Source organism: Nyctereutes procyonoides, unplaced genomic scaffold, assembly GCF_905146905.1.
Source record: "Nyctereutes procyonoides isolate TBG_1078 unplaced genomic scaffold, NYPRO_anot_genome, whole genome shotgun sequence".
Taxonomy (NCBI): domain Eukaryota; kingdom Metazoa; phylum Chordata; class Mammalia; order Carnivora; family Canidae; genus Nyctereutes; species Nyctereutes procyonoides.
The window spans coordinates 22,536,276-22,561,115 of NW_026575122.1; the positions used below are offsets into that span (position 1 = coordinate 22,536,276).

Genomic DNA, 24,840 nt, shown 5'->3' on the forward strand with positions numbered 1-24,840 from the left:
AAAGTCAGGCTCTGGGGCACCCGTGTGGCTCAGCGGACGTTTGCCTCTAGCTCAGGGCGTGATCCCCGCGTCCTGGGATCGAGTCCCACATCGGGCTCCCAGCAGGAAGCCTACTTCTCCCTCTGCCTGTGTATCTGCCTCTCTCTGTGTCTCTCATGAATAAATACATAAAAAATCTTTTAAAAAATCCACTCAGGCTCTGAGAGATAAAATACTTGCTCAGTTACACAACAAAATAAGCCACAGACTTTCTAGTCTTGCTGGAAGACTTCCTACTCTGCTCTCTGAGCTAAGGGCAGAGTCAAAAAAAAAAAAAATTCCAGGAGCTCACAGGTGAACAATAGCAGTACTCACTACGGGCCTGTGCGGTTGCTGGTGAACCCCACGTATCCCCTCCTTTTACCTTAGATTGTTCCAATGAAACAGGGCTGCAGGGAGCTACCATCATCCCCATTTCACAGCTAGGGAGACCGAGGCACGAAGAGAGTCAGTAATCCACTCTGGGTGCCCGGTGCTGAGTATGGGGACAGCACGCCAGCCTCAGGACTCAGCCTCAAGCCTTGTTCCACAGTCTTGGCGGCACTCGACTGACTGACCTTCCCTGAGGTAAAGGGAGGTAGGTAGCTGTGGACTCAGGATGGACCCAGGCTGCCCCAGACGCCCTGAGCTACGGTGGGCAGGCCAGTGTCAGGCCCAGACCCTCGCCCCGGGGCCCGGGGTCACAGGTGATGCATGAACCAGGGTCTCCCTTACTGCCTGTCTTCTCCTGCCACTGTGTCCGTGAGGAGCCTCCTGCCCTGTTACTTGTTTCCAGGTACTTACTGCTTCTCTCCTGTCACCCGCCCACTAGAATGAAAGCCCCACAGGGTTGGGACCCCCCTCACATCCTGTGCCTCCGGAGTAGGCCTTGGAGATGTGCTTGGGGCACCTTTCTGACAGGGTGAGGGGTGTCCTGAATCAGAAGGGGGGCAGCAAGATGAGGCCGGCGAGGCCAGTCCCTGGGGGCGGTGGCACCTGCTGGAATCATGGACTGATTCCCAGGGAAGAGACATGCCGGGCTGGGAAAGGGTGCCCTGGTGGGGAGCTGATGGGGTGCTGACATTGGGAGAAGCTGGAGTGGTCTCGGGGGGACCCTGAGCCCTACTTGAAGACAATAGGGTGTCCTGTCTCAGGTCCTTCCAAACCCCAGTAAGGAAAAGACCTCGTTTTCAGGGCTGACAACTGAGCTCCGCTGTACAAGGCAAAGAAGTGAAGGACTCAGGAAGAAAGAAAAGCCTGGGGAAAAGTCCAAGAGACCAAGTGGGGAGCCAGGTGCCATGTCAGGTGAGCTGGACACGGTCATCGCAGAGTCCAGAGTGCAGCAGTCGGGCCTCCAGTGGCCCACGGGCGGAAAGAATCATCCTGGTGGCTCCGTGTGCTCATCTGTAAAATGGGAAGTGAGGACACCCGGGCCTGGATGGCTGTGCGGGTCAGGCAAGGTGGCTCCCGTGATGGGTCTAGGACGGTGCCTGGTACCACATCAGGCCGGATAAGACTCTGCCGGAATCCTGCTGCAGGGTCCAGCCTCGAGAAAGGGCTGGGCCTTGAGGAGAGGCCTCCAGGCTGAGGGCCGTGGGCATGAGGCTCGGGATGCCAGCCACAGCCAGCTCCAACGCCCCACACTGGCGGGATGCATACGTGGTCAGGAGGGAAGCACTGGGTCGTCCAGGCCTGAGTGCGGATCCGGGCACCCCTTTTCCTACGGAGGAACCCAGTGTTGGGTCTGCCACCTGACCTCTCTACGCCCCCGTCTGCGGCCTGCGGACACCGCCAATGCCCGCCTCGCCAGTTAACCGTTCGGAACAGCGCTCGGTGTCGGTTGTCATCGCTCACGGCGGCGGCCGACGGTTTTGTGCCTCGTATGGATGGAACAGGGCTCTGGAGGGACCGTGGTTAGTGCTGTGGAAATGGCACCGTGCTGCGGTGGCTGCCTGCCTGCAGCGCGGACGGCCAGCACAGGTGGCACTTCCGCAGTCTGGCCACTAGATGGCAGGCGTGCGCTTCCCCGTCCGCCTGGCCCCGCGGACCCCAAAGACCTGCCCGACCTGCCCGGACCTGCGGACCGGACCGCGGACAGACAGAAGCTGCGCCCTATGCCTGCAATGTCCTGTGTCCTCGCGGTAACGCTCGGATTGAGAGATACCTGAAGGGATGAGCACTGGGTCTTAAACTGTACGTTGGCAAATTGAATTTAAATTTAAAAAATGTAAAATAAAAGAGCTATCCCACCAAAATGGTAAGTGCGGTGGCAGCGCACGGCAAGGCCTCGAAAAATCACCTGCTACTCTTCCTGTTGATGTTGCCATTATGGCCATTTTCACAGTTAGGACTGAGGCTCGAGAGCCGAGGATGCAGCCTGGATTCCGAGCCAGACCTTGCTGCCTACAAGGCAAAGAAGTGAAGCTTGGCTCTTGCTCTAAACCTCGTTTCATATAATGTTTGTTCTTCTCCGGAACGTTGTATGGTCTCATTCACTTGGGGAATATAAAAAATAGTGAAAGGGAATAAAGGGGAAAGGAGAGAAAATGAGTGGGAAATATCAGTGAGGGTGACACAGCATGAGAGACACCTAACTCTGGGAAACGAACTAGTGGAAGGGGAGGTGGGCGGGGTGGGGGGGCAGGGTGACTGGGTGACGGGCACTGAGGGGGGCACTTGACAGGATGAGCACTGGGTGTTATGCTATATGTTGGCAAATCGAACTCCAATAAAAAATGTAAAATAAATAAATAAATAAATAAATAAATAAATAAATAAAGTCTCATTTCTGGGGGAGCACCGGGGGGCCTTGGCGCCGCCCCCGCCGCTCCCCTCCTCCCCACCCCCAGGTCTCTCTAAGCTCTGTGACTTAGTTTCCCTAGAGCCACCGCTCACTTCACATCTTGTGTGGCTTCAACAGGTCGGGTCTTGTAGGCTTTCAGGGCCGCAGGGTTTCATCTGTACAGGAGAAACCTGACGCTTTCCTTGTTTTAGAGATTCTTCAGAAACTGCCAACTGGACCAGACCTGACACCCCAGGGATGGTTGCTGTCCTGAGCACCATGGAGTCAGCATGACCAGAGCTCCCTCTTCCTTCCTCGATCCCTTCTCCCCACCCCCTTCATTCCCTCTCCTCCCTGAGCACCTGAACTACAGTGTGCTCACAGGTCCTGGCTTCATGCACCTTATAGGGTGTCCTAGTCTCCCCCCATTCCTGCGACCATTGCACCCCACCTGTGTCTTCTTCCCCATAGGCCACACTGGCTTGTGCATCATCCCCTCTCCCCACTAGGGCAGCTCCAAAAAACAAGTCTGCAGATTCTTTACCTACTACGGGGCACCGTCAAATCCTAAATGGCTTGACTCCATTTTGCTTCATCAGTGACTTTCACACTGGCTTTGGCCTCAAAAGATTCTTCCAGGATGATGCCTGGGATCCCATAGGAGGGAAACATGTGATGGGAAGGTAGGATCACGAGGGGGGTCTTGTGGGCTTATCCTGGCTTGGAACAGAACAGCTCTGGTTTCATCTAATTTGTATTCTGAGGTTACATGCAATACTCTTCTACTAAAGAAAACCATAGGGGACACCTGGGTGGCTCAGTGGTTGAGCATCTGCCTTTGGCTCAGGGTGTGACCCCTGGGTCCCAGGATCAAGTCCCACATTGGGGTCCCCGCAGGGAGCCTGCTTCTCCCTCTGCCTGTGTCTCTGCCTCTCTCTTTGTGTCTTTCATGAACAAATAAATAAAGAAAGAAAAGAAAACCACCAGAAACCATGCTACTATACCATCATGGAGGGGAGGGAGGTAAATTTTGAGATAATTCAGAGAAAATCTTCAGGAAAGAGATTATACAGGGGAATATGTTCTAAAATTATTTTCCAAGGTGCTAAGTGAAATAAACCAGACAGGGAAAAACAAATAAAGCAAGGTATCCCCTATACGTGTACCTTAAAAAAAGCCTACCAACTCATAGACATAGACAGTAGGTGAGTGATCACCAAGGGCTGGGGGCTGGGAGAGGTAGGGAAGGGTTAGTAAAAAGGTATGTTTCAGCTCTAAGGTGTGTGAGATCTGAGGACCTAATGTAAAACACGGTGACTGCAGTTGATAATGCTGTATTATATAACCGAAGTTTGCTAAGATAGTAGAACTGAAATGTTTTTACTAAGATAAATATGTGTGAGTTGATGGATGTGTTAAGTAGATGGGGGAAATGTGTTCGTGATGTATATCCATGTAAGGTCATGATGACGTGCACTTTAAATATCTCATGATTTTATTTGTCAGGTATACCTCAACAATGCTGACATTTAGGAAAGTTAGTTTTCAAGGAAAACGGGAGTTAACTTTTGTATTAATCGGGTGGTTATATGGGATACCACTGGCCCCGCCAATTGCGGCTGATTCATGTTTCTGACCTTGGTGAGGCCTTTGGCCGTGTCCTGCCAACCTTCTGTTCAAGGCTTTGCCCTTTCTGTGTTTCAGTGCCCTGGTTCCCGAGAACCATTCAAGAGCTCGACAGATTTGCCAACCAGATCCTCAGCTATGGAGCTGAACTGGATGCAGACCATCCCGTGAGTCCCTGCGCTGGTGGCCCTCCCAATGAGATCCTCTCAGTCCTCCCTGCCCTGACTATGCTCCACTCCCTGATCCCCGGCAGTGTGTCTTCATCTGTTTGCTTATATGACAGACATGTATAGAGTGTCTTCTTACAGCCTGTCACCACCATTGTTTCATGGTCAATATCCTTGATGAAGCAAGTATGGATTGGCCTCCAGAAACCAGCGTGTGTGTATATACATGCACACACACACACACACACACACACACACACACATCTAAGTAATCTTTCTTTCTGACTTCACACAAGTACAGAGGTTTAATTCAGGAGTTTGGGAAACAGTAAACCACTGACAACTCTACGAGGAACAGCATGGCAGGGGTGACCTGGGAGCTGGGTCCTAACACCTGAGCAAAAAAATGCAAAGAGAACAGTATATGCAAAGGCTCAGTTTCCTGAAAGTATCCAGACTATTTTGTGAGGGCTGGCTGATACCTTAGGTGGGAGGGCCAGATTTTTAAAAGGTCTGATGTGGGGCCCCCGGGTAGCACAGTTCATTATGCACTGGATGCTTGGTTTTGGCTCAGGTCATGGTCTCAGGTCATGGTCTCAGGTCATGGTCTCAGGGTCATGAGATCAAGCTCCATATCGAGCCCTGCAGTGGGAGCTCTGAGCTCAACAAGGACTCTGCTAAAGCTTCTCTCTGCCCCTCCCTGTGCTTGCTCCCTCTCTCTCTCTCATTCTCTCAAATAAATAAATGAATAAATAAATAAATATTTAAAAAAGAAATAAAAAAACAAGAGTCCTGATGTATCAGACAAAGAAGTCAGACTTTGTCCTGTGTCCAGAGAGCAGGAGAGCAGGTCTTCTGGTTTCTGATAAGAGGATCAGGGTAGGGGAACTTCATCACCATTTTTCGTGAGGTGGAGAATTCAGTCTGGACTCAAGGCCAGGGCCCATTCTGACATTCTCCAGGTGAAAAATGCCACCATGATATTGGCTGTCACTCACTCTCTGCCCAGGCAAATGGCTTCTTAATCTCTACATGACTTGGAGCTGTTGTCAGCTACAGCAGTTTAGTGCAACTCTGAGAATGTCTGCATGTGGCCTGGAGTCTGTTTTCTTACATCTCCAGGGGCCTTTACAGGTGAGTAGTTGTGAACTTGCTCTTCACGAAGGCTCTTTGCAGTAAGCAGAGCAGATGTGTCCACTTCACAGACGCACTGAGGCCCAGTGAGAGTAAAATGACTTTTCTAAGGTCCTGTGCTAATCTTTGTGTCTTAAGACCTTTAACCCAGTGTTCGCTGTGCTAGAAGACAAAGGCCTAGCCAGGGGGCAGAAATTGCAGTGCTTTCCCAGAGGCAAAGAGAGCGCTATTTCTAGAGTAGGCCAGCATTTTAAAATACAAACAAGTGTTGCTAATTCTAGTTCACATAGTAAACCCCTTATTGTGAACTTAAAAATACAGAAAAGCATGAGGAAGAAAATGAAGATCACCCATAATTCCAATGATTTCTCTTTTCCTCTTGGTGGCATTTTGCACTTTTCTTTTTTTACAGTGAGAAACTGTTTTATTAACAGGAACAAAGGTGAATTCCCTTATGATACCCAGACTTCAAAATAGAAAAAAAAATTCACCTATTGTCACACTGTCCCGAAATAATTGGTGTTGATTTTGGTGTGCTTCCTCCCTCATCCCCCATCTCTTTCCCCCATCTCTTTCTGTTATTTAGATATTAATATATGTAATCAGATGAGGCATATCATGAAATTATTGTATATGTGATTTTTTTATGCAATGTCATAACTTACTAAGCAGCCCCTATCAGCAAGCGTGTTTCTAGTCTTCCCATTACAGTCGTTTTCTGGTCCTTGCATCCTGACAAGGAGGTCACACAGCTTCCTTGATTCTCACTTGTGAAGCGACTTAGTCTCAGGATAGGAATCATATTTTAGTTTCCTAACATATATATATATATATATATATATATATATATATATATATATATATACTTCAGTACCTTCTCCCCCAAAACACTAAAGGTAAGGTTGGATGATTTTGATCCCTCTTCACCTTTCTGGGGACAGTGCAGCCTTCTCCTTGTGAGGCCTAGGGGTACGAGACGTGCCCTCTGGGAGAGGCTCTAGATCCCCCTTGAGAGGTCTTTGGCGGTGGACTGTGGGAGCAAAGCATCTGCAAAGAGATCACTCCTCTGAAAAAGCCGTCTGGCCACATTGACCCAGTCGGTGGAGTCCACCCATCAGAACGTTTTCTCCTCTTACCAGCCTCCTGCCCTGACCCTAGATCCTTCTGTTGGCCACACTTGCTGCTCACTTGGGGTGGAAGGGAAAGAGGGAAGAGGCCCCAGACATGGACACGTCCTTCCTCTCATTCTTATGTCTCCTCAGGCAGATGAGCCAGTCTTAAAATTCTCTGGAATCTATTTCTCCTTGCAGACCCAGCCCACATTTTTGGTTCCCTGGCCTCTTGCTCTGATGAATTTTATCATAAAGGAACAATTTTGTCAGGTACATGGTCTTCCCTATAAGGAGGCCAGACTCTCTCTGTTCCGTCATTAGATCCTGGGAACCGATGGGCCAAGGACAGAGTAACCCTTCAGAGCGCTTCCCCACACCCTCTCAGGCCCCACAGAACTTGGCTGCCATGTGTGAGGAGTGACAGGATGTTCTTCCAGAAAGGACCCTCTGTTCTGCTCCATCATGGTGACGGGCAGTATGCTCTCCTGCCCTTGGCAGTGTACACTGATGTTTAACTCGACATTTCACTTCAAGGCCTCCAAAACAGCCGCCCTGAGGAATGCAGCCAAGGAAGGATTGTTCCTGAAATGGAGAGTAAAGGGCATTTGCCTCTCAGTGTCAGCCAAGTGGGAAAATGAGCTAGGAGAGCTACATCCCTCTCTGTCTTTTCTTTGGTTGCCAGTGTCTTGCCCTCCCTCCTCCCCTCTGCTGTCCTCCCTTCTCCGAGCACTTACTAATCAAACGATGTTCATAGCCTCCATTTCTAGAGCATACAATGGTGTGCCAGTCACTGCGCTAAGGGCTTTGGCAGCATTTTAAAAATTTAGCTGTCGTAGCCATCCCAGGACGGTTGTGTTTTCTCATTCGGATGGGAAATCGCAGACAGGGAGGGCCATGTGGCCCATACATGTGCGAGCTGCATCCCAGGGTGAGGAACGGAGCCTAAAATGATTCACAGTACATGACCCCTGTCCTCCAGGGGCCTCCAGGGCTGGAATACAGGGAGTGGCCATGTCTGCTCTTCCCAGAGGTGACTGGGTTACAGCTTCACAGTTGGACAGTTGCTTGGTAGGCAGAATCCAAGGGGTCTATTTGATTTCTGTGCTGAAATGACTCTTCTTTCTCCGGCCGTTCTCCAGCCTCAGGGGTCCTGTCCACGCTGTCTCCTTCACCTGGGATACCTTTCCTTATGCTCTCACCTGCTCTTTCCCTGCTGCAAAACCTCTACTCGTTTTGTAAGGCCCAACTCATACGTGCGCCCCCCTGAAGCCTTCTGGCTGCCTCTTTCCCAGGCCAGGTTCTTGACACTGATACCGTAGAACTGTGTGCATGGTGTTTCAGGGTATTGAAGACAAATAAATCCACTTCCTCATGATCTATGACTTCACAGAAGGTATAAGACATAGATGTATAGACATATAGATACACAGACACATACACACACGAGTGAAAGGGTTACATGCATTCTTTCCAAACAAATACGTGAAAAAAAATCTCATGATCAAACAGAGAAACACCATATGCTAGAACTCCATTTTAAGCATATGTGAGTCCTGTTATCTCATTAGAGACTTTGGAAAGTCCTGCAAACATAAGACTCAATCAACCTAATGTTCCTCAAACTTTTTTTGTTTTACTTACGGAACCTCCTTTTAATGGAATACCTAGCAACATTATCTTAAAGGGTAGTGTTCCATGAAATGCAGCTTGGGTAATATTTAGTTTAAATCATGAGGCATAAAAGTACATGATTAAACACTAAATTTAATGAATCAGATGGCATGTGCTATCAGTTCTAAGGTCACTGTGGACTGGAGTGGTTAGGGAGGACTTCTGAAAAGACGGAGATGTGGACTGAGCCCTCTTAACAACCACAGTAGGCTAGCCACTTATCAAATAATCCCCAAATCCTCATGGCTTAACCCAAGGGAGAGTTATTTCCAGTGTAGGTCAGTAAAGAAATTGCTGTACACAGTCTTGCAGAGACTAAGTCCCTTCTACTTAATGGCTACACTTTGCTCCAAGTCCTCAGAGCCCTTTTCATTCTGCCAGCACTTGGGGAAAAGGGAGCGAGAATTGCTCCCGGGTTTTTATGAGCCAGGTCTGGAGGCAACTCACATCTTTCACTCAAATTTTATTGACAGTAGCCCAGTCACATTGCCACTATGAACTTCAAAGGAGAATGAGAAAAAGTGGCGAATGATGTTCTATGAAAGGAGGATGAGACATAGAGCAGCCATGGAGCACCAGCGGCCTCTGCCACACAGACCCTAACCTCAGAGCTCCCTATTCTAGTTCCATTGGCACCTATGCCAGTGTTTAGGCTGAAGATCAGCATAGGGAAGCTTTTTGGGAGAGAAAATATTAGTCTACACAATTGTCCTTCTGCATTTATTTCTTCTACTATCTAAAGCTCTCAAACTATTTTTCAGTTTTTCAGATGTAGATGTTGAGTTTCTCTTCTCTCCAGAAAGAGCCTTGTACTTCCCAAGCTCAGGGCTATACTTCTGGTACTTCTCTCCTCTTTCTTTCTCCCACCTAAACTTCTTCACCTAAGGGCCTCAATGGAGTCTGTTCTAAGGATGTCAGCCAACTGAGTCATCAAAGACTTGTTGTGCTCCTCCTCAGCTGCTCTGCCAAAGCATAATTTTCAAAAAGTTAAAAACAACTGTCATACAGGTATATAGTCAACGTTTGTCAAAAAATCCATTAACTCAGGAGAGAGGAAACCAGCAAGATGAAACATTGGTGTGAAGGGAGCTACAAAAGACCAAAGTATGGATGGTTGTTGAAAAATCAAGTGCTGGAGTGAGATCATAGAGATAACTATACAAGTGATTAATGTTCTAGAAATTAATAAAGCCATAACTGTGAGTGTTCCTTTTTCTACTGGACAGAAATCATAACTTGATCATAAAATAGATATTTTGCTACTTGTCCATCTTCTATAAGTCAGCATCTCACTTTAAGAGTTTGCACCTTACTAAGTAATAAATTGCATATCAAATTAAGTATACATGCCCCTCAAGTGTATAGTGGCCTTGGTAAGCAGTGATTTAAATTTTTTGCATAATTTTTGATAGTTCCTATTCAGAAGTATGCTGAGTATGTCATGCACTGGAAATCCAGTGATAATTAAGACAAATAGAGTCCTGAGTTTAATGATATTAACAAGCATAATGATAGTCTAAAAGGAGAAATCCTCAGATTGCCAGGAAAGTGTATTATAGAAGAAAACCAATAAACTTGGAAAAAAAAAAAAAAACAAGGAAGGTCTTTAAAAATGAAGTTTAACCAGGATGGAAAGGCCAAGTAGTAGCTTATTGGTCTGGAAGAGTGGGGAAGAATATTCCCATAAGAGGTAATAGCATTGTGAAGGCCTTAATCAGAGAGAAAAACCTGGCATGTTTAAAGAATTAAAATAAGACCAAATTGGACAAATTTGGACTATAGTATGCAGAACTTCAACTGTAGTTCAACACAGAGCTGAAAACACAGGTAGAATCAGATTGTGCAAGACCTAGTGGACGGTGTTAAAAATTTTGGACTTTTCCTACAACTGATGAGAGGCCACTGGAAGCTTTTGAGGAAGGGAGCGACCCCACCAGATTTGCACTTTACAAATCTACTTCGGCTGCAAGCCTGGGGAGTCATGGAGAAGACACAAAGAAAGGCCACTTAGGAAGCAGTTGTGGTAGTCCAGGTGAGAAGTGATGGGGTCCTGAACTAAGGGATGGCAGCGAGAATAAGGTAAAAAGGACAGACTTAAGGTATTTGGAAGAAATAATGATTATCACAAAAACTGATTATCAGATATGAGAGAAGAGTGGAGGAGGAGAGAGGTAAAACAATGACCCCCAGGTTACTGGCTCGGACAACCAATTATCTGAATTCTTCCCAAAACAGACTTCTTGGCCTTATTGATGGCGGCCACAGCCAGCATCAGAGAGTGGGCAAGGGGCAGGGCTGCCCTGGTCTATTGGTTTGCAGATCTCTAGCCAGTGCCTGCAGGATGGCAACGGCAGATACTGTACCTTTTTGAAACTCTTACCTGCTGTGTGCCGTCCTTCATCCAGTTGGTGTGGGACTGATGGAATACAAAGAGCCTCTCGTTATTAGCATAGATGGAATAGAAATAGCAAGGTAAGAGTTCTACAAAGGCTGTTTAGAAGGCCTAAGATTGGGTGATGGGGCACAGTGACCCATTCCAAACTCTATCCTTTTTGTGTTCTGAGTCAGATTTCTCAGCTGTGGATTTCCCACCATTTTGCACAAATGGGTCATTTTTTTTTTTCTTTTTAGACTCAGAATTTTACTTGGTTCCCTGCCTATGTTACCTGATCTAACTCTCCCAACACTGTGAGGTAGCCCATGGTCTCATTTTACTGATGAAGAAACATGGGCTCTGAGAGTTAAACTGATCAACCTCAAGCCAAGCTCCTAATGACTGGGGTTAGTAATCCACCCAGCATGTCTAACTTGAAGCCACTCATTCTCCTGGCTAGTTTAAAGATGGCATTTCTAAGGTTTAACCTCAGCCATGAACATCAAGAAATGATTAAAGATCTTAGTCTAAAATACCCAGAAGACTTTTCCATGTAGTTACACACTCCCTGAAATTCCCACAAAAACAAAACCACACACTCCAACCCTCAAGTTGCAAAAATTCTGACATTAAGGAAAGTGATTGAATGCAGACTGCAGGTGATGTTCTAACTTTGCATCCTGTAGAATTCTCTCCATTTTGTCTCTTCTACTCCTCCCTACTTCCCCCTCCTCTCCACTCCTCCTTCACCAACAATATATTTTCCTGTCAAAACATACTTGGTTACATGCAGTGCAACCAAAATTGCTGCTATTAGCTTAATTGAGACGGGGTGATTATAAATAAATTACATGCAGTGCTACTGAAATTGCTGCTATTAGCCTAAATTGAGACAGGATGATTAGTCATCATCAAGTAAAGCTTAATTCAGAGTGTACTTAATTCAGAGTGTACTCCACACGGCTGCAGAGGCCCTGTGGTCATCTGGCAGCTCAAATGATGCAAGGCCAAACCACCAAGAGATGGACTTCAAAGCCACCATTCTTTTTCACTGGTAACTGAGGGACAAAGGTCCTTGTAGCCTGGTTGGTGGGGGCTTCTTAAAGGTTGTTAATGAACTTGTTAGGCACTTAGAACTAGAGAGGACTGTGGTTAGAAACTTTCCCTGTGGAGGATCTGTATAGTATGCTCTGCATGTGTGTGTTGATATATCTCAATGTGTGAATCTTGTGTTACTTCTTCATAATGATTTGAGATGGATTTGCAGTACTATTTTACTTTACTAAAGAAATCCACACTCACAGTACAAAACTTCAAAAGCATAAATAGTATAGAAGAATACCAGTTATTGTTTCCCATTGTCATAACATTTGTTAGACTCTGGTGTACTTTTTCCATCATTTCATTTGTGTGTTCCAACAGAGTTGATACCTACAGGATATACAATTCCACACAAAGCTTTTTTTTTTTTTTTTTACTGATGCAAATATCTTTGAACTACTAGACCAACTACCTAGATGAAGTACATTAAAGATCAAAGATGAAGAGCCAAATAGAGAAGAGAAATTGTCATGGGCATCTCATTCCTAAAGGCAGCCTGATAGAGTAGAAACCTGTGGGTTCAGGGAAGTCTTGCCTCCTCATCCTGGTTTCCTGCCTCAATTCTCAAACCTCAGTCTACCAGCATGGGTACAAACAGAAAACCCTAGGGGAGGTGCTGGTTCTGCAAATGGCTCTATCAGCTTCATTTTCCTCATATCTAGATCAAAATATAGAAACAGATATTCTCCAAGATGCCTTACAGGTGCAAAAGTCTGTATTATGATTTAAGGGTTGTAGAGAGCCATTTATTATTGTTAAGTAAGACTGGTAGGTGAAGATAACCGTGATGATCACTCCTTAATGATTGGCAAGCATTAGGTTTATATTTTGAGTCCTTAGTATGCCGATCTGTTCTTCATTTAGCCTGGTAGGTAGGTTCCTAAAGGGATACATTTAATGCTGCTTGGAAATTAAATCAGGGCACCTGGCTTCCTGACTGTATCATCTCAAGGCAACTTACCTTTGCCCAGTAGGAGTGCACCAAGGGTAGTTTTAAATTTTCAGATTCCTAAGCCTTCCTACCTGTAATTAATGATTCCAAACCATTCGGTACTCTAAGGAAAACAGAAGAGTGATGCTTTGTAGTAACTGTGTCATGGAATCTTTTCTAAACTAAATAATCACTTAATTTGGGAGTGTACTATTGTAGTTAGGTTTGTAATAAAAATATATGGTATTTTAATTTTCCAGTGTGAAACATTTACATTTATCCATTTCTCAAAATATATCTTAAGAAACAAATTCTTTCTTCCTTCCCTCTAATTGTCCCTCCCTCCTCCCCTCCTTCCTTCTTTCTGTCATTTCCTTGTAGTTCTTTCTGCATGACAGGCTCTATGCTACAGATTCTCAAACTATGTATATATATGGACCCCTGGTTCGTTGGAATTGCTGGCAAGCCCTGATTTAAAACAATGACAGCATAGGGGAAGAGAGGAAAAAATAAAACAAGATGAAATCAGAGGGAGACGAACCATAAGAGACTGTTAATTATAGGAAACAAACAGGGTTGCTGGAGGGGAGGGGGGTGAGGAGGTGGGGTCACTGGGTGATGGACATTAAGGAGGGCATGTGATGTGATGAGCACTGGAAGTTATATAAGACTGATGAATCACTGACCTCTACCTCTGAAGCCAATAATACATTATATGTTAATTAATTGAATTTCAATAAAATTTTAAAAAGAAGAAAAAAGAAGAAACAATGACAACAACCAACCAACCAGCCAATCAGATAAAACAAAGCAAAAAACAATATCTAAAAATCGGAGTATTTGTCCCTTGAGAAGACTCCTTTAAATATTACACTTCACATTGCAAGCTCTTGTTTATGATTCATTAACACCTTGGTTTGGAGGGATGGTGGGGCAGAGAAATTGCAAGGTAAAGTGCGTGGAAGGAACGAAGGAAGTTCTACAGTGATGATGCTAAGTCTCTAGTCTTTTTTTTTTTAAGATTTTATTTATTCATGAGACACACACAGGAGAGAGAGACAGAGACATAGGCAGAAGGAGAAGCAGGCGCCATGCAGGGAGCCCGATGTGGGACTCGATCCCAGGTTTCCAGGATCACACCCTGGGACAAAGGTGACGCTAAACTGCTGAGCCACTGGGGCTGCCCTCTAGTCTTTCTAAAATTCAGATTACAGTCGTTTCCTTTTTGTAAAATACCCCCTTTCCAGATGTATTAATATATATTTGACATATCACATTGCATGAGTTAAAAGTGTATATAATACAATTATTTGATAAACATATATATTGCAAAGTGATTATGACAATAAGATTACTTAATACTTTTATCACTTCACATGATTACCATCTGTGTATATGTGTGTGTGTGATGAGAATACGTAAGATCTACTCTCTTAGCAACTTTTGAGTATATAATACAGTATTATTGATTATAGTCACTATACTTATGTTAGGTTCCCAGAATTTATTCATGTTATAACTGTACATCTATACCCTTTGATCAATATCTGCCCATTTCTCCCAGCCCCAGCCCCTGACAACCACCATTCTACTTTGTTTCTATAAATTCGGCTTTTTTAGACTTTACATAGAAGTGAGAGGATACACTATGTTTTTTTTTTTTTTTGATACACTATGTTTTTGTCTGACTTATTTTACTTAACATAATAGCTTAGTCCATCGATGTTGGAAATGGTAGCATTTCCTTCTTTTATGGTTGAATAATATGATATATATTATGTCTGTGTTCTACTATTATACTAAATATCATATATTATAATATATATATTTTCTTTATCCATTCATCTATTGACAGACTCTTAGATTGTTTCCATATCTTGACTTTTGTGACTAATTCTGCAGTGAACATGAGAGTGCAGATGTCTCTTCAAGATCTTGCTTTCATTTCCTTTAGATACACCTCCAGGAATGAGATTGCTGGCTCATTGGTAGTTCTGTTTTTAATTTTTTGAGGAACCTTCATACTGTTTTCCACAGTGGCTGCACCAATTTCTACTCCCATCAACAGTATGTAAGGGTTCCCTTTCTTCCATATCCTTGCCAAAACTTGTTATCTCTTGACTTTAAAAAGAAAAGATTTTATTTATTTATTTGAGAGAGAAAGAGAGAGGAGATAGAGAGCAGAAGCAGTGGGGAGAGGGAGAAGCAGGCTGCCTGCTCAGGGAGTCCAACCCCAGGATTGGGATCATGACCTGAGCTGAAGGCAGACATTTCACCACCCAGGTGCCCCTCTCCTGCCATTTTTATGACAGCCATTCTAACAGGTGTGAGGTGATATCTCATTGTGGTTTTGATTTGCATTTCCCTGATAATGAGTGTTGGGCATCTTTTCAGGTACTTACTGGCTATGTGTATTTCATTTTTGGAAAATGCCTATTTAGTTCCACTGCTCATTGTTTTAATTGGAATTTTTTTGGCTGAGTTGTATAAGTTACTTGTACTTTTCAGGTATTAACCCCTTATTAAATATGTGATTTGCAAGATTTTCTCCCACTCTTTTGATCTCCTTTTGATTTTGTTGGTTGTTTATTTTGCTATGCCAAAACATTTAGTTTAATATAGTCCTGCTTGTTTACTTTTGCTTTTTGTTGCTTGTGCTTTTGGTGTCATATCCATAAAAATCATTGCCAAAAACAATGTCAAGAAGTAATCTTGAAAAGAAGAACAAAGGCAGAAGTATCACATTTCCTAATTGCAAATCGTATTACAAAACCATGGAAATCAAAACAGTGTGGTACTGGCATAAAACAAAACAGACCAACCAATAGAACAGAATCAAGAGCCCAGATATAAACCCATGTGTATGCAGTCAATATTTGGCAAGGTAGCCAAGAATACTCAATGGGGAAACGATGATATCTCTTCAATAAATGGAGTTGGGAAAACTGGACATTCACATGCAAAAGAATGAAATTAGATGCCTATCTTATAGCATTCACAAAAATCAACTTGAAATGCATTAAAGACTTAAATGCAAGACCTTAAACCATAGAACTCCTAGAAGAAAGTGCAGGGGAAATGCCCTTTTACTCAGTTAGGCTCCCTTCCGACTAAGGGATATGTTGCACTCACACTGAAAGGCACTGTTGGCTTCTTTTCACTGTTTAGAAATATGCTGCTAATGAACTGTTGGGGAAAGGCGACCTGCAGGTTAGCCTCAGAGAAGTGATCATCATCATCTCTATTGATTGAGCCCCTGCCATGGTGTAAAGTTTGACAATTATTGAATTGTAGTGAAAAGAGCATGAAACTGGGTGATTCAAACCCTCTCTTCATCTTCGCTTGACTCCTCTTTCCCTGGGTCACTGTTGATTTGAGAAGGATGGGGATAATCATACCGATCAACCGTACAGGTTTTTTGTGAGACTTATAAATAAAATAAGTCCCTAGCCCACACAGACAGGCACATAGTAAGCACTCAATGAATAGTATTTTAAAAAATTACAATAGCAGCAAGTGTGTATTTGTTTGTTTATTAAGAAGTCAGGAAGCAGTGCTAGACACATACCACTCGTTAGGAATTTAGTAGAAGGGGGGAGGGCGGGGGGTGGGGGTGAATGGGTGACGGGCACGGAGGGGGACACTTGACGGGATGAGCACTGGGTGTTATTCTGTATGTTGGTAAATTGAACACCAATAAAAATTAATTTATAAAAAAAAAAAGTTCAAGCAGAAGAGCTGAAATAAAGAGAGATGTTATCTGTTCCATACCTTCAAAAAAAAAAAAAGGAATTTAGTAGATATTGTATATTTTCATCATGAACGTTTATCCTACTAAGGGCCTAATTTAGCAAGTTTGTGAGTTAGAAATGCTATAGATGAGGGTTTTTTTTTTTTAAATCTGTACACTGTTTGCACTTTGAAGTTCCACAGCAGAGAGGCCTACTGAGTTGAAGGTGTTGCTAATGCTGTGCCATCCATAATACCCAGTGGGAGAGCTTACCCTTTGTTTCACTGAAGCTTTATTTTCAGAATGTAAATCTGAGGAAGGAGAGCTAGACTGTCAGGGCTCACAAGCCCCCATTCGAATCGTGCATAAATATGCTGGATGTCCCTGCTCAAGCCTTGAGAAATTAAACATCTTCTTTCTCCTAGGGTTTTAAAGATCCTGTGTATCGAGCAAGACGAAAGCAGTTTGCTGACATCGCCTACAACTACCGACAGTAAGTCAGCTCTGCTTTGTCTGGGGGAAAAGCGAAGAAGCACACACCTAGCTTACCTTTTCCTCATCCGAGTTTGGAGAATACTAGCATAGAGTCCTGCCTTCTGTGTGTGTGTGTGTGTTTAAACCTTCCCTTTAATAACACTTTTTTTTTTTTAAATGCTGGTAGACAAAACAAAATTACCCACTGCGCTGGGGCCCAGCCCTCTTCTCAGCTTTGTCCCGTCCTTAGGCACTAATGTCTGACGTAATTATAAAAGGCCTCAGCCTTGAATAAAACAGCCTCTGGTATTCTCCACATTAAACAGGGGGAAAGGAAAAAGAGAATCATTTGCATTCAAGGAGGAATTGGCTGCTTTACCGAAATAATGAATGAATCATTTGATGTTTCAGATAAGCCTTGCCTCAGTGTTCTACTTTTATATGACCCAGCTGTGTAGGATAATTTTTGGATGAGTTCCTTTTTTTTTTTTTTTTTTTTTTTCTCGTCTGGGATTCTACCCTATTTTAGCCAAAGGAAAATGCAAATATCAAGGATATCATTTGGGAAGAGAACTGTTTTTGCTATTTTGAGTCCTCAGGGACTACAGAAATGCCACCATGGGAAACATGGTGTTTGAGGCCTGAGCTCCATTCCTGAGTTAAGGACATGAGAAAAGACAGGTTCAAGAAGAGACTTAAAAGTTGACCAGAGCCCTGAGGGAATGGTACTTGAATAGCTTTGATAGACTATGGGGAAGATAAGGAAGAGGGTAGGGTTCTTTTTACTGGGTACAAAGTTATCTTCCAGATGGAAAGACCTCCAGAGAAAGTAAGACAATTTCCTTCTCTGAATGACTCCCAACAGTGGAAAAATTCAGAACTGTGCTGACCTTGGTTAAATCTAGGTGCCTTTGGGCCTTGGCTTATAACAAGCAAGAATCATGGAATATGGCAACCCGCCCTGTCCCTGTCTTTGCTTTAGCATGGTCGGGTGGACACCATCAAATCAGGTGTAGACAGGAATCCTTTTTCAGGTAATCAATAAGTAAATTGTATTTATGATCTCCTTGCTATGTCTGAGGCTTAGCTAAATGCTTTGCTTACATGATTTCATTATTTCATTTAGAATTCATAATAACTCCTTATGTTTCAGATTGGAAAACTAGTGTTTAATGCAGCTGAGTAACTTGCAGAGATCATATAATTCGTAGGTGGCATTGTCCAGTTTTGAACTCAGGTTTCTTCAACTCCAAAGCAAACTCATCCACTTCACTGAGTGCTGGGATTCTCAGTCAGGAGATCACATTTTTCATATAAGCCCGGGGCTTCTTAGGAAGTACATTCATTTACTGCTTAGCTGTCAGGATTTGAAGGAAGAAACTGATCCCCTAGCTTCTTTTCCATAAAAAATGTTAAACCTAATGAAGAATCATGGACTTGATTGAATGCCTCACCATCCTGGATGTTTATCAAGTAAGTTAAATTGATTATTGAGAACCATCTGTGGATGGAACCATCTGTGGCTGGCTCTCTGAGGAAATTTAGAGATCTAGTCAGTTTCTTGATTTTTACAGTTGAATCTCAGATGGTTAAGTGATGTGGCCAAGGCCATGTGATTAGTAGGGGTGAATTTGTTCTCAAATTCAGAGCCTATTTCAGAACTCATTTTAGTTCCTCTTTTTAAAATTTGTGATGCTGTTTACCATCCCTTTCTTCTTTAAAATAGTTTCTTAGCTCAGTATCTGGCACAGTGAATTCCCATTATTCAAGAATTATTTGCTTAGGGCAGCCCAGGTGGCTCAGCAGTTTAGCACTGCCTTCAGCCTAGGGTGTGATCCTGGAGACCCGGGACTGAGTCCCCTGTCAGCCTCCTTGCATGGGGCCTGCTTCTCCCTCTGCCTGTGTCTCTGCCTCTCTCTTTCTCTCTCTCTGTGTGTCTATGAATAAATAAATAAAATCTTTTTTTAAGAAAAGAATTATTTGCTTACATTTATTTGAGACCTCCAAGTCGATACTTGTGGCACTTCTGCAATTATTCCCAGACATGCACAGAATGGGGAAAAATTTGAGTTGCTTGCCTGATACACAAGTTTCCAGGTCGAACAAGGTGACACCACCTTCTTATTTCAGCTCTTATACTATAAATAACTACCTTTTGAGATCTATTTAGAGTCACGTTTGCCAAATTTTTGTACTTTTTGTTGATAATTTTAACATTTAAAATGGCCCCCCAACACCATGGTAAATAAAGTGCTGTGTGGGGTTTCGAAGTGCAAGATGGCTGGGATGTGCCTTTTGAAGAAAATGTGTGTGTTGGGTAAGCTTCGTGCAGACATGAGTTACCATGCTGTTGAGTTCAATGTTGATGAATCAACCATATATATTAAACAAGATTTCTTTATATAAAGGTCACACAAAACAAGGTTCAGTATTATCAGTTGATAAAAATGGGACCAGAAGCTCATGGGACCCTAGTCCTGTGTTTCCTTTTGGACCAGTGGTTTAGTGTTCAGAATTCATGATGACTATATGTAGGATAACTATCACATACAATGAGAATCGAATGTTTTCCCCACTCTCCACTGGTTTCCCTCCTTGACTTCTGGGGCTTCTTCTCAGTTCTCCCTGGCTTGTTCATCCCACCCCAGAAAATGTAATGTCTTTCAGGACTGAACTGTGGCCTTCTTCCTTGGCTTCTGCCAATAGCCCCCACATTCAGATCTCTGGGGCTTTCCTAATCATTATTCCACAAAGGGAATAAAGCATAAACTCATGCTTCATGAGTCATAGAATCACAGGATATTGATCAAGTGATAAAACATATCTACTAAGTTCCAGAGCCTATCCCAAAAGTAAGACAAACAGGGTCCACGTCCTCCGGGGGAATACTGAGGAAGACAATGACAAAAGTGCCGACACTTTTAATGACAATAAATGTGATAGGTATTACCGAAGTCAAAACTTGGGTGTCATGAGGCCATATCATTAGGAGTTTAAATGTAGACTGAATGAATGGGTCAGCAAGAAGTAACCTTTAGGCTGAGATTAAAGATTGAGTTGGAGTTTATAGCCAAAGAGAATGGAGGTAGTAAATGAGAGGAGGGGGCTTGTTAGCTCCCTGCAGAGATCCTGCTTCTCCCTCTGCTTGTATCTCTGTCTCTTTCTCCCTCTATGTGTGTCTCTTATAAATAAATAAATAAATAAATAAATAAATAAATAAATAAATAAATAAAATCTTTTTAAAAGTTTCTAGAGGCTATTCAGCTAGGCACTGTCAGAACCAACTAGTGAACCCATCCCTGTTCATCATCAAAGCCTGCTTTTTACTTCCATTAGCACTTAGCCCTAAAATAATGGTGCATCCTCAGGCAGGGGCTTACCTGATGTGCTCTTCACAATCCCTAGTGGCCATTATAGGGTCTTCTGAGATTATCCTGCTTCCAATTCTTAAGCAAAAATCTTTCACCCCTAATCCCTGCCTACCTTTCTGTGGAACATACAGTGACTGTGTTAATGCCCTTGGATGAGCTACAACTTTGAAAGGGCAGGAGAAACCTACTTTGGGACCTGAAGATGATCCATAATTTTGAAGTAAACAGCTCTGCCTTGTCCCAGACATTGTGTACCCTGTTAGGAAATAGGCCTACAGTGCAAAGAACAGTGATTGGTTTTTAAAGTCAGGCTTTGTTTGATTTCCATTTGTTTTTACTGTTGAGAACACAGTAAAATGTTTTTCAAAAATACCCTTTGAACTAATGACTCTCAAACTATACTCTGTCCCCTGGGAGCTTATTGGAATCCAGATGCCTTGGCTTTCCCTCCCCAACAGATTCAGGATCTCTGGGGCAGGATCCAACATAGACTTGAACCAGGTTCCTGTAGTTCTATGTGTCATAGCAGAAGATGCTACGTAGGCGGATCTTACACCTAGCATGTGTTTAAATACCTTTATAGCTTCCTAAGGTCAGAAATAGCAAATCTAGCCATGCTCACTAAGCAAGGGTCTCAAACTCACAGTCTACATATTAAATTCACTTTACCCCCCAAGATATAATTATGTTAGTTGACACAATAGAAACCAGGACATTGCTTTACTTGAACTTGGATGCCTTTATTTAGAAACAGGATGCATTCTTCAGTTGTCTTGGCTTCACCATCTTATTGTCCATACCTACTAATTTACCAATTCGTGTTACCTGCCGGGTCCCTGCAGTTAAGCAAACTTCCACCCTGGTAAAAATTGGAAAACTGGGAGAGCTGAAAGTCCAAGTGATTTCCAAAAGTGAGGCAGAGATCTTCTTGGTGTGGTTGGTGAGTTGAGAGCTTGTATCATTGCTTTAACCAAATTGTATGAATGTTTCCTATATTATGAAGTAGACTTTTCCTCTTACAGATAACTTTTGAAATCCCCTGTAGTCCGGGTGGCAGTAGCTCACAGACCCTGAACCTATCTCTCTCTGCTAATACTCCTTCCTCTTCTTTACACTTGCCCTACTGAGGTCAGATATTTCATACCTGTATTGCAGTGGGCAGCCCATCCCTCAAGTGGAATACACTGAGGAAGAAAAGAAAACATGGGGGACAGTATTCAGAACCCTGAAGTCCTTGTATAAAACCCACGCTTGCTACGAGCACAATCATATCTTCCCACTTCTGGAAAAATACTGTGGCTTCCGTGAAGATAACATCCCCCAGTTGGAAGAGGTTTCTCAATTTCTGCAGAGTAAGTCTACTTCAGGAACAAAAGTGAGGAGGAAAAGGGAGGGGAAAGGGAAGAAAGTAAATTGAGGCCAGTGTGAGTATATTTGTGGTAAATAATACATGCAAGTTGCTTCTCAGAAAAACAAAGTTCACTCTTGTGTCTTGCCTCACCATTATCTTCCACTTTTTGTGGAAGGCATCATCCAAGACAAGGCATCATGTGTAGATTTTCCCATATCCATGTCTCTGAAAAGCACTTTTTCCTGTACTCACAGCACCAGGTGCCCAGGAGGGGCTCTACTAGTAGTTCCCGCTGTGTTGTGAGATGGTTGCTATGTGCATTTGTGTAAGAAATGTACTCTCTGTGGCAATGCTGAAAGCCCTGTGCTCTAAGTCTGTGCATTCAACTGGTATGACTCTTGCTTTAACTGTCTCCAGTGGAGGAGGACTTGCCTCAGTTTTGTCATCTGTCAAATAGAGACTATCTCTTGGGGAAACTGTGGGAATAAAATAATACATTGCAGTTGAAAACACCCAGCATAGTGCTACATATACAGTAGGTGCTCAGTGAATCTGGACTGATTGGAATCTGAGTAGCTCTGTGGGGAAATACATTATTGGGATGACTGACCTCTGCATATTATTTCCAAGTGAGTTAAGTATTTTCCTCTCTACCAGGAAGCATTAATGAAACAAAACCAAAATAAAACTATCAGCTAACACATATTAAATGCCCAGTATGTGCCAGGTAGAATGAGAGAAAGTGGGAAGATAGACCACAGGTTTACAGAAATGAAAAAGTTTCTATGCCTCCGAGCTATGTGGAGATGGTATGTAGCCAGCTCTGGAGCAAAGAGCCAGGGAAATTCCGTGGCAGGGAGGAAAGTGGAGGCTGGGATAGTTTGGGGATGGGCTAGGTGACCTTTTGGGTCCCTTCTATTTAGATAGTCTCTAGTTATCAGATAAAGAAGGGAACAAGAGGTCAAGCAGGGTGAATTTCAGTCTGAAGTTCCAGAGAACATAGGAAGAGGGGCAAGGAGGTCCTAAAGACATTCTCTGGCTGATTATCCATGTTTCCATGGCCAACAGTGAGACAATAAAATGGTGATACTAGCAGCTGGGGAGTTATGGAGAAGTAATTAAGAGGATAGATTTTGAAGCCAGATTGATCATAGTTGTAACCTTGGACAAGAAATTTAACTTCTCTGTGTCTTAGCTTCCCCATCTGTAAAGAGGAAAGACTACGAGCCTATAACTTATAGGGTTATTAGGAGAATTGGTTAGTATTTATAAAGTTCCAAGAACAATGTATGACATATGGTGGGCAGTATACAGTGTTAGCTATCTTCTTCTTCATCATCATCATCATCATCACCATCATCACTGTGATTATTATTCTCCTTCCAAGTTTGAAACAAATTGACAGACAGATATAGGAGCCAGAGAGAGGATCAACATGTCAACTTTATTACTTCTAAAAGCTACTTGGAGAATGTAGTATGGATATACAAACAAAATGGAATTTCTAATGCTTCACCTCTGAATTACATAAACTTTCCTGCCAATTCACTGTTGAAGTGTAAATTCTGTTGCATGGCCCAAAGGAGACCAGAATGCTCTCTGTGCTCTTCTGTGGGAAGACAGTCAGGGGAGAAAGGGCCAAAGAGGTCAAACTGAGAATATTCCTTTTCTTTTCCCACATGTTCCAATCACAGAAGTTCCTGCTCTTTCTTGAGTGTAGTGTGTGAGGGGCAGTAGAGAAGCTGGAAGTGTTCCTTTCGTACTCTTCCCTTCTGGAAGAGGAATGAAAATTCCCTCCCCAGTCTAGATACTTGAGAAATAAGGAATACATATTTCATCTTAATAAACATTAATGAAAGCTAAATTTGTTAAATGTCTCCAATGTGCTAAGGCTCTGTGCTAAGCACTTTATTAGCTCACTTGATTCCTGAAATAACCCTAGTAAATATCTATTCACATTTTTCAGAGGAGGAAATGAGGCTCAGAGAAATGAAGTTACTTGACTCAAATTGCCCAGCCACAAAGTGTAGGGGCAGAGATGTGAAGCCAAATCTACCTGGCATCAACACTGATGCTGCTAGACAGCTGGGAGCATTGCTTCCTTACCCATAGGTATCCAGGAGCCTCTGGGCTCTGCCATGATGGGCTTTGAATTTTCTTTCTCTGCATCCCAGCTTGCACTGGATTCCGCCTCCGACCTGTGGCTGGCCTGCTTTCCTCTCGGGATTTCTTGGGTGGCTTGGCTTTCCGAGTCTTCCACTGCACTCAATACATCAGACATGGGTCCAAACCTATGTATACACCTGAACCGTGAGTATTATTCTCCTGTTACCAGTATCCAATCACAGTAAGCAGCATTGCTTGTCACTCCAGGAATGATGTTTGCATTCATGGATGGCTGATCCACAGGACTAGTTTTCTGAATGGTTTGGTGGTAGCACAAAGAGAGAGATCATCTCTCCTGGGTATTTTCTCTGTCCAAATAGATCATATTGATTGGTGATTTGGGCATCTTGTGAACCACCCATTCAGATCCTCCCTGGTCATGGGGATATGAGATAACATTCAAACGCCAAAGGGATTGTAGGAGTCAAAACTATGATGATCCAAATGTGAACAAGAACAAGTGGTGGCCAAACTATCTCAATACATCCAGAATATACATCTAGTTGATTCTCATCTTTTTATGTCTAGATGTGTCTTATCTCGAGGTAGAGAATGGCTGACCACTGTGCCCCTGACTTTGGGATTTAGCCATCTTCTTAATAAAATAGAACTTAAGCAATCTATACAAAACATCAGTAGGATGCCCCAAATGTTTTTTTTCCTGTCCACAAGGTTTATAACTACAAATCAGAAAAGATCTCTTCCCAATGAACCTGGCACATAAAGTGTCAAATAAATGTAAATTTTCTTTGCTGACTGACTGTTGCCCCCTTCTAGAATAAGAAAAGAACAGCACTATTGTTTAAATTTAATTTTTATTTCTCATGAGGAA

At 43.3% G+C, this 24,840-nt stretch overlaps 1 protein-coding gene across 1 annotated transcript in view; it reads left to right on the forward strand.

Annotated features, from left to right (window-relative positions):
* Positions 1–24,840, forward strand: part of PAH (phenylalanine hydroxylase) — a 73,807-nt gene that overhangs the window by 33,311 nt on the left and 15,656 nt on the right. The window contains exons 4-7 of the mRNA XM_055336510.1: positions 4,505–4,593; positions 17,072–17,139; positions 21,647–21,843; positions 24,017–24,152. Coding sequence (XP_055192485.1) covers positions 4,505–4,593; positions 17,072–17,139; positions 21,647–21,843; positions 24,017–24,152 — 490 coding nt within the window. The remainder of the gene's footprint in view (positions 1–4,504; positions 4,594–17,071; positions 17,140–21,646; positions 21,844–24,016; positions 24,153–24,840) is intronic.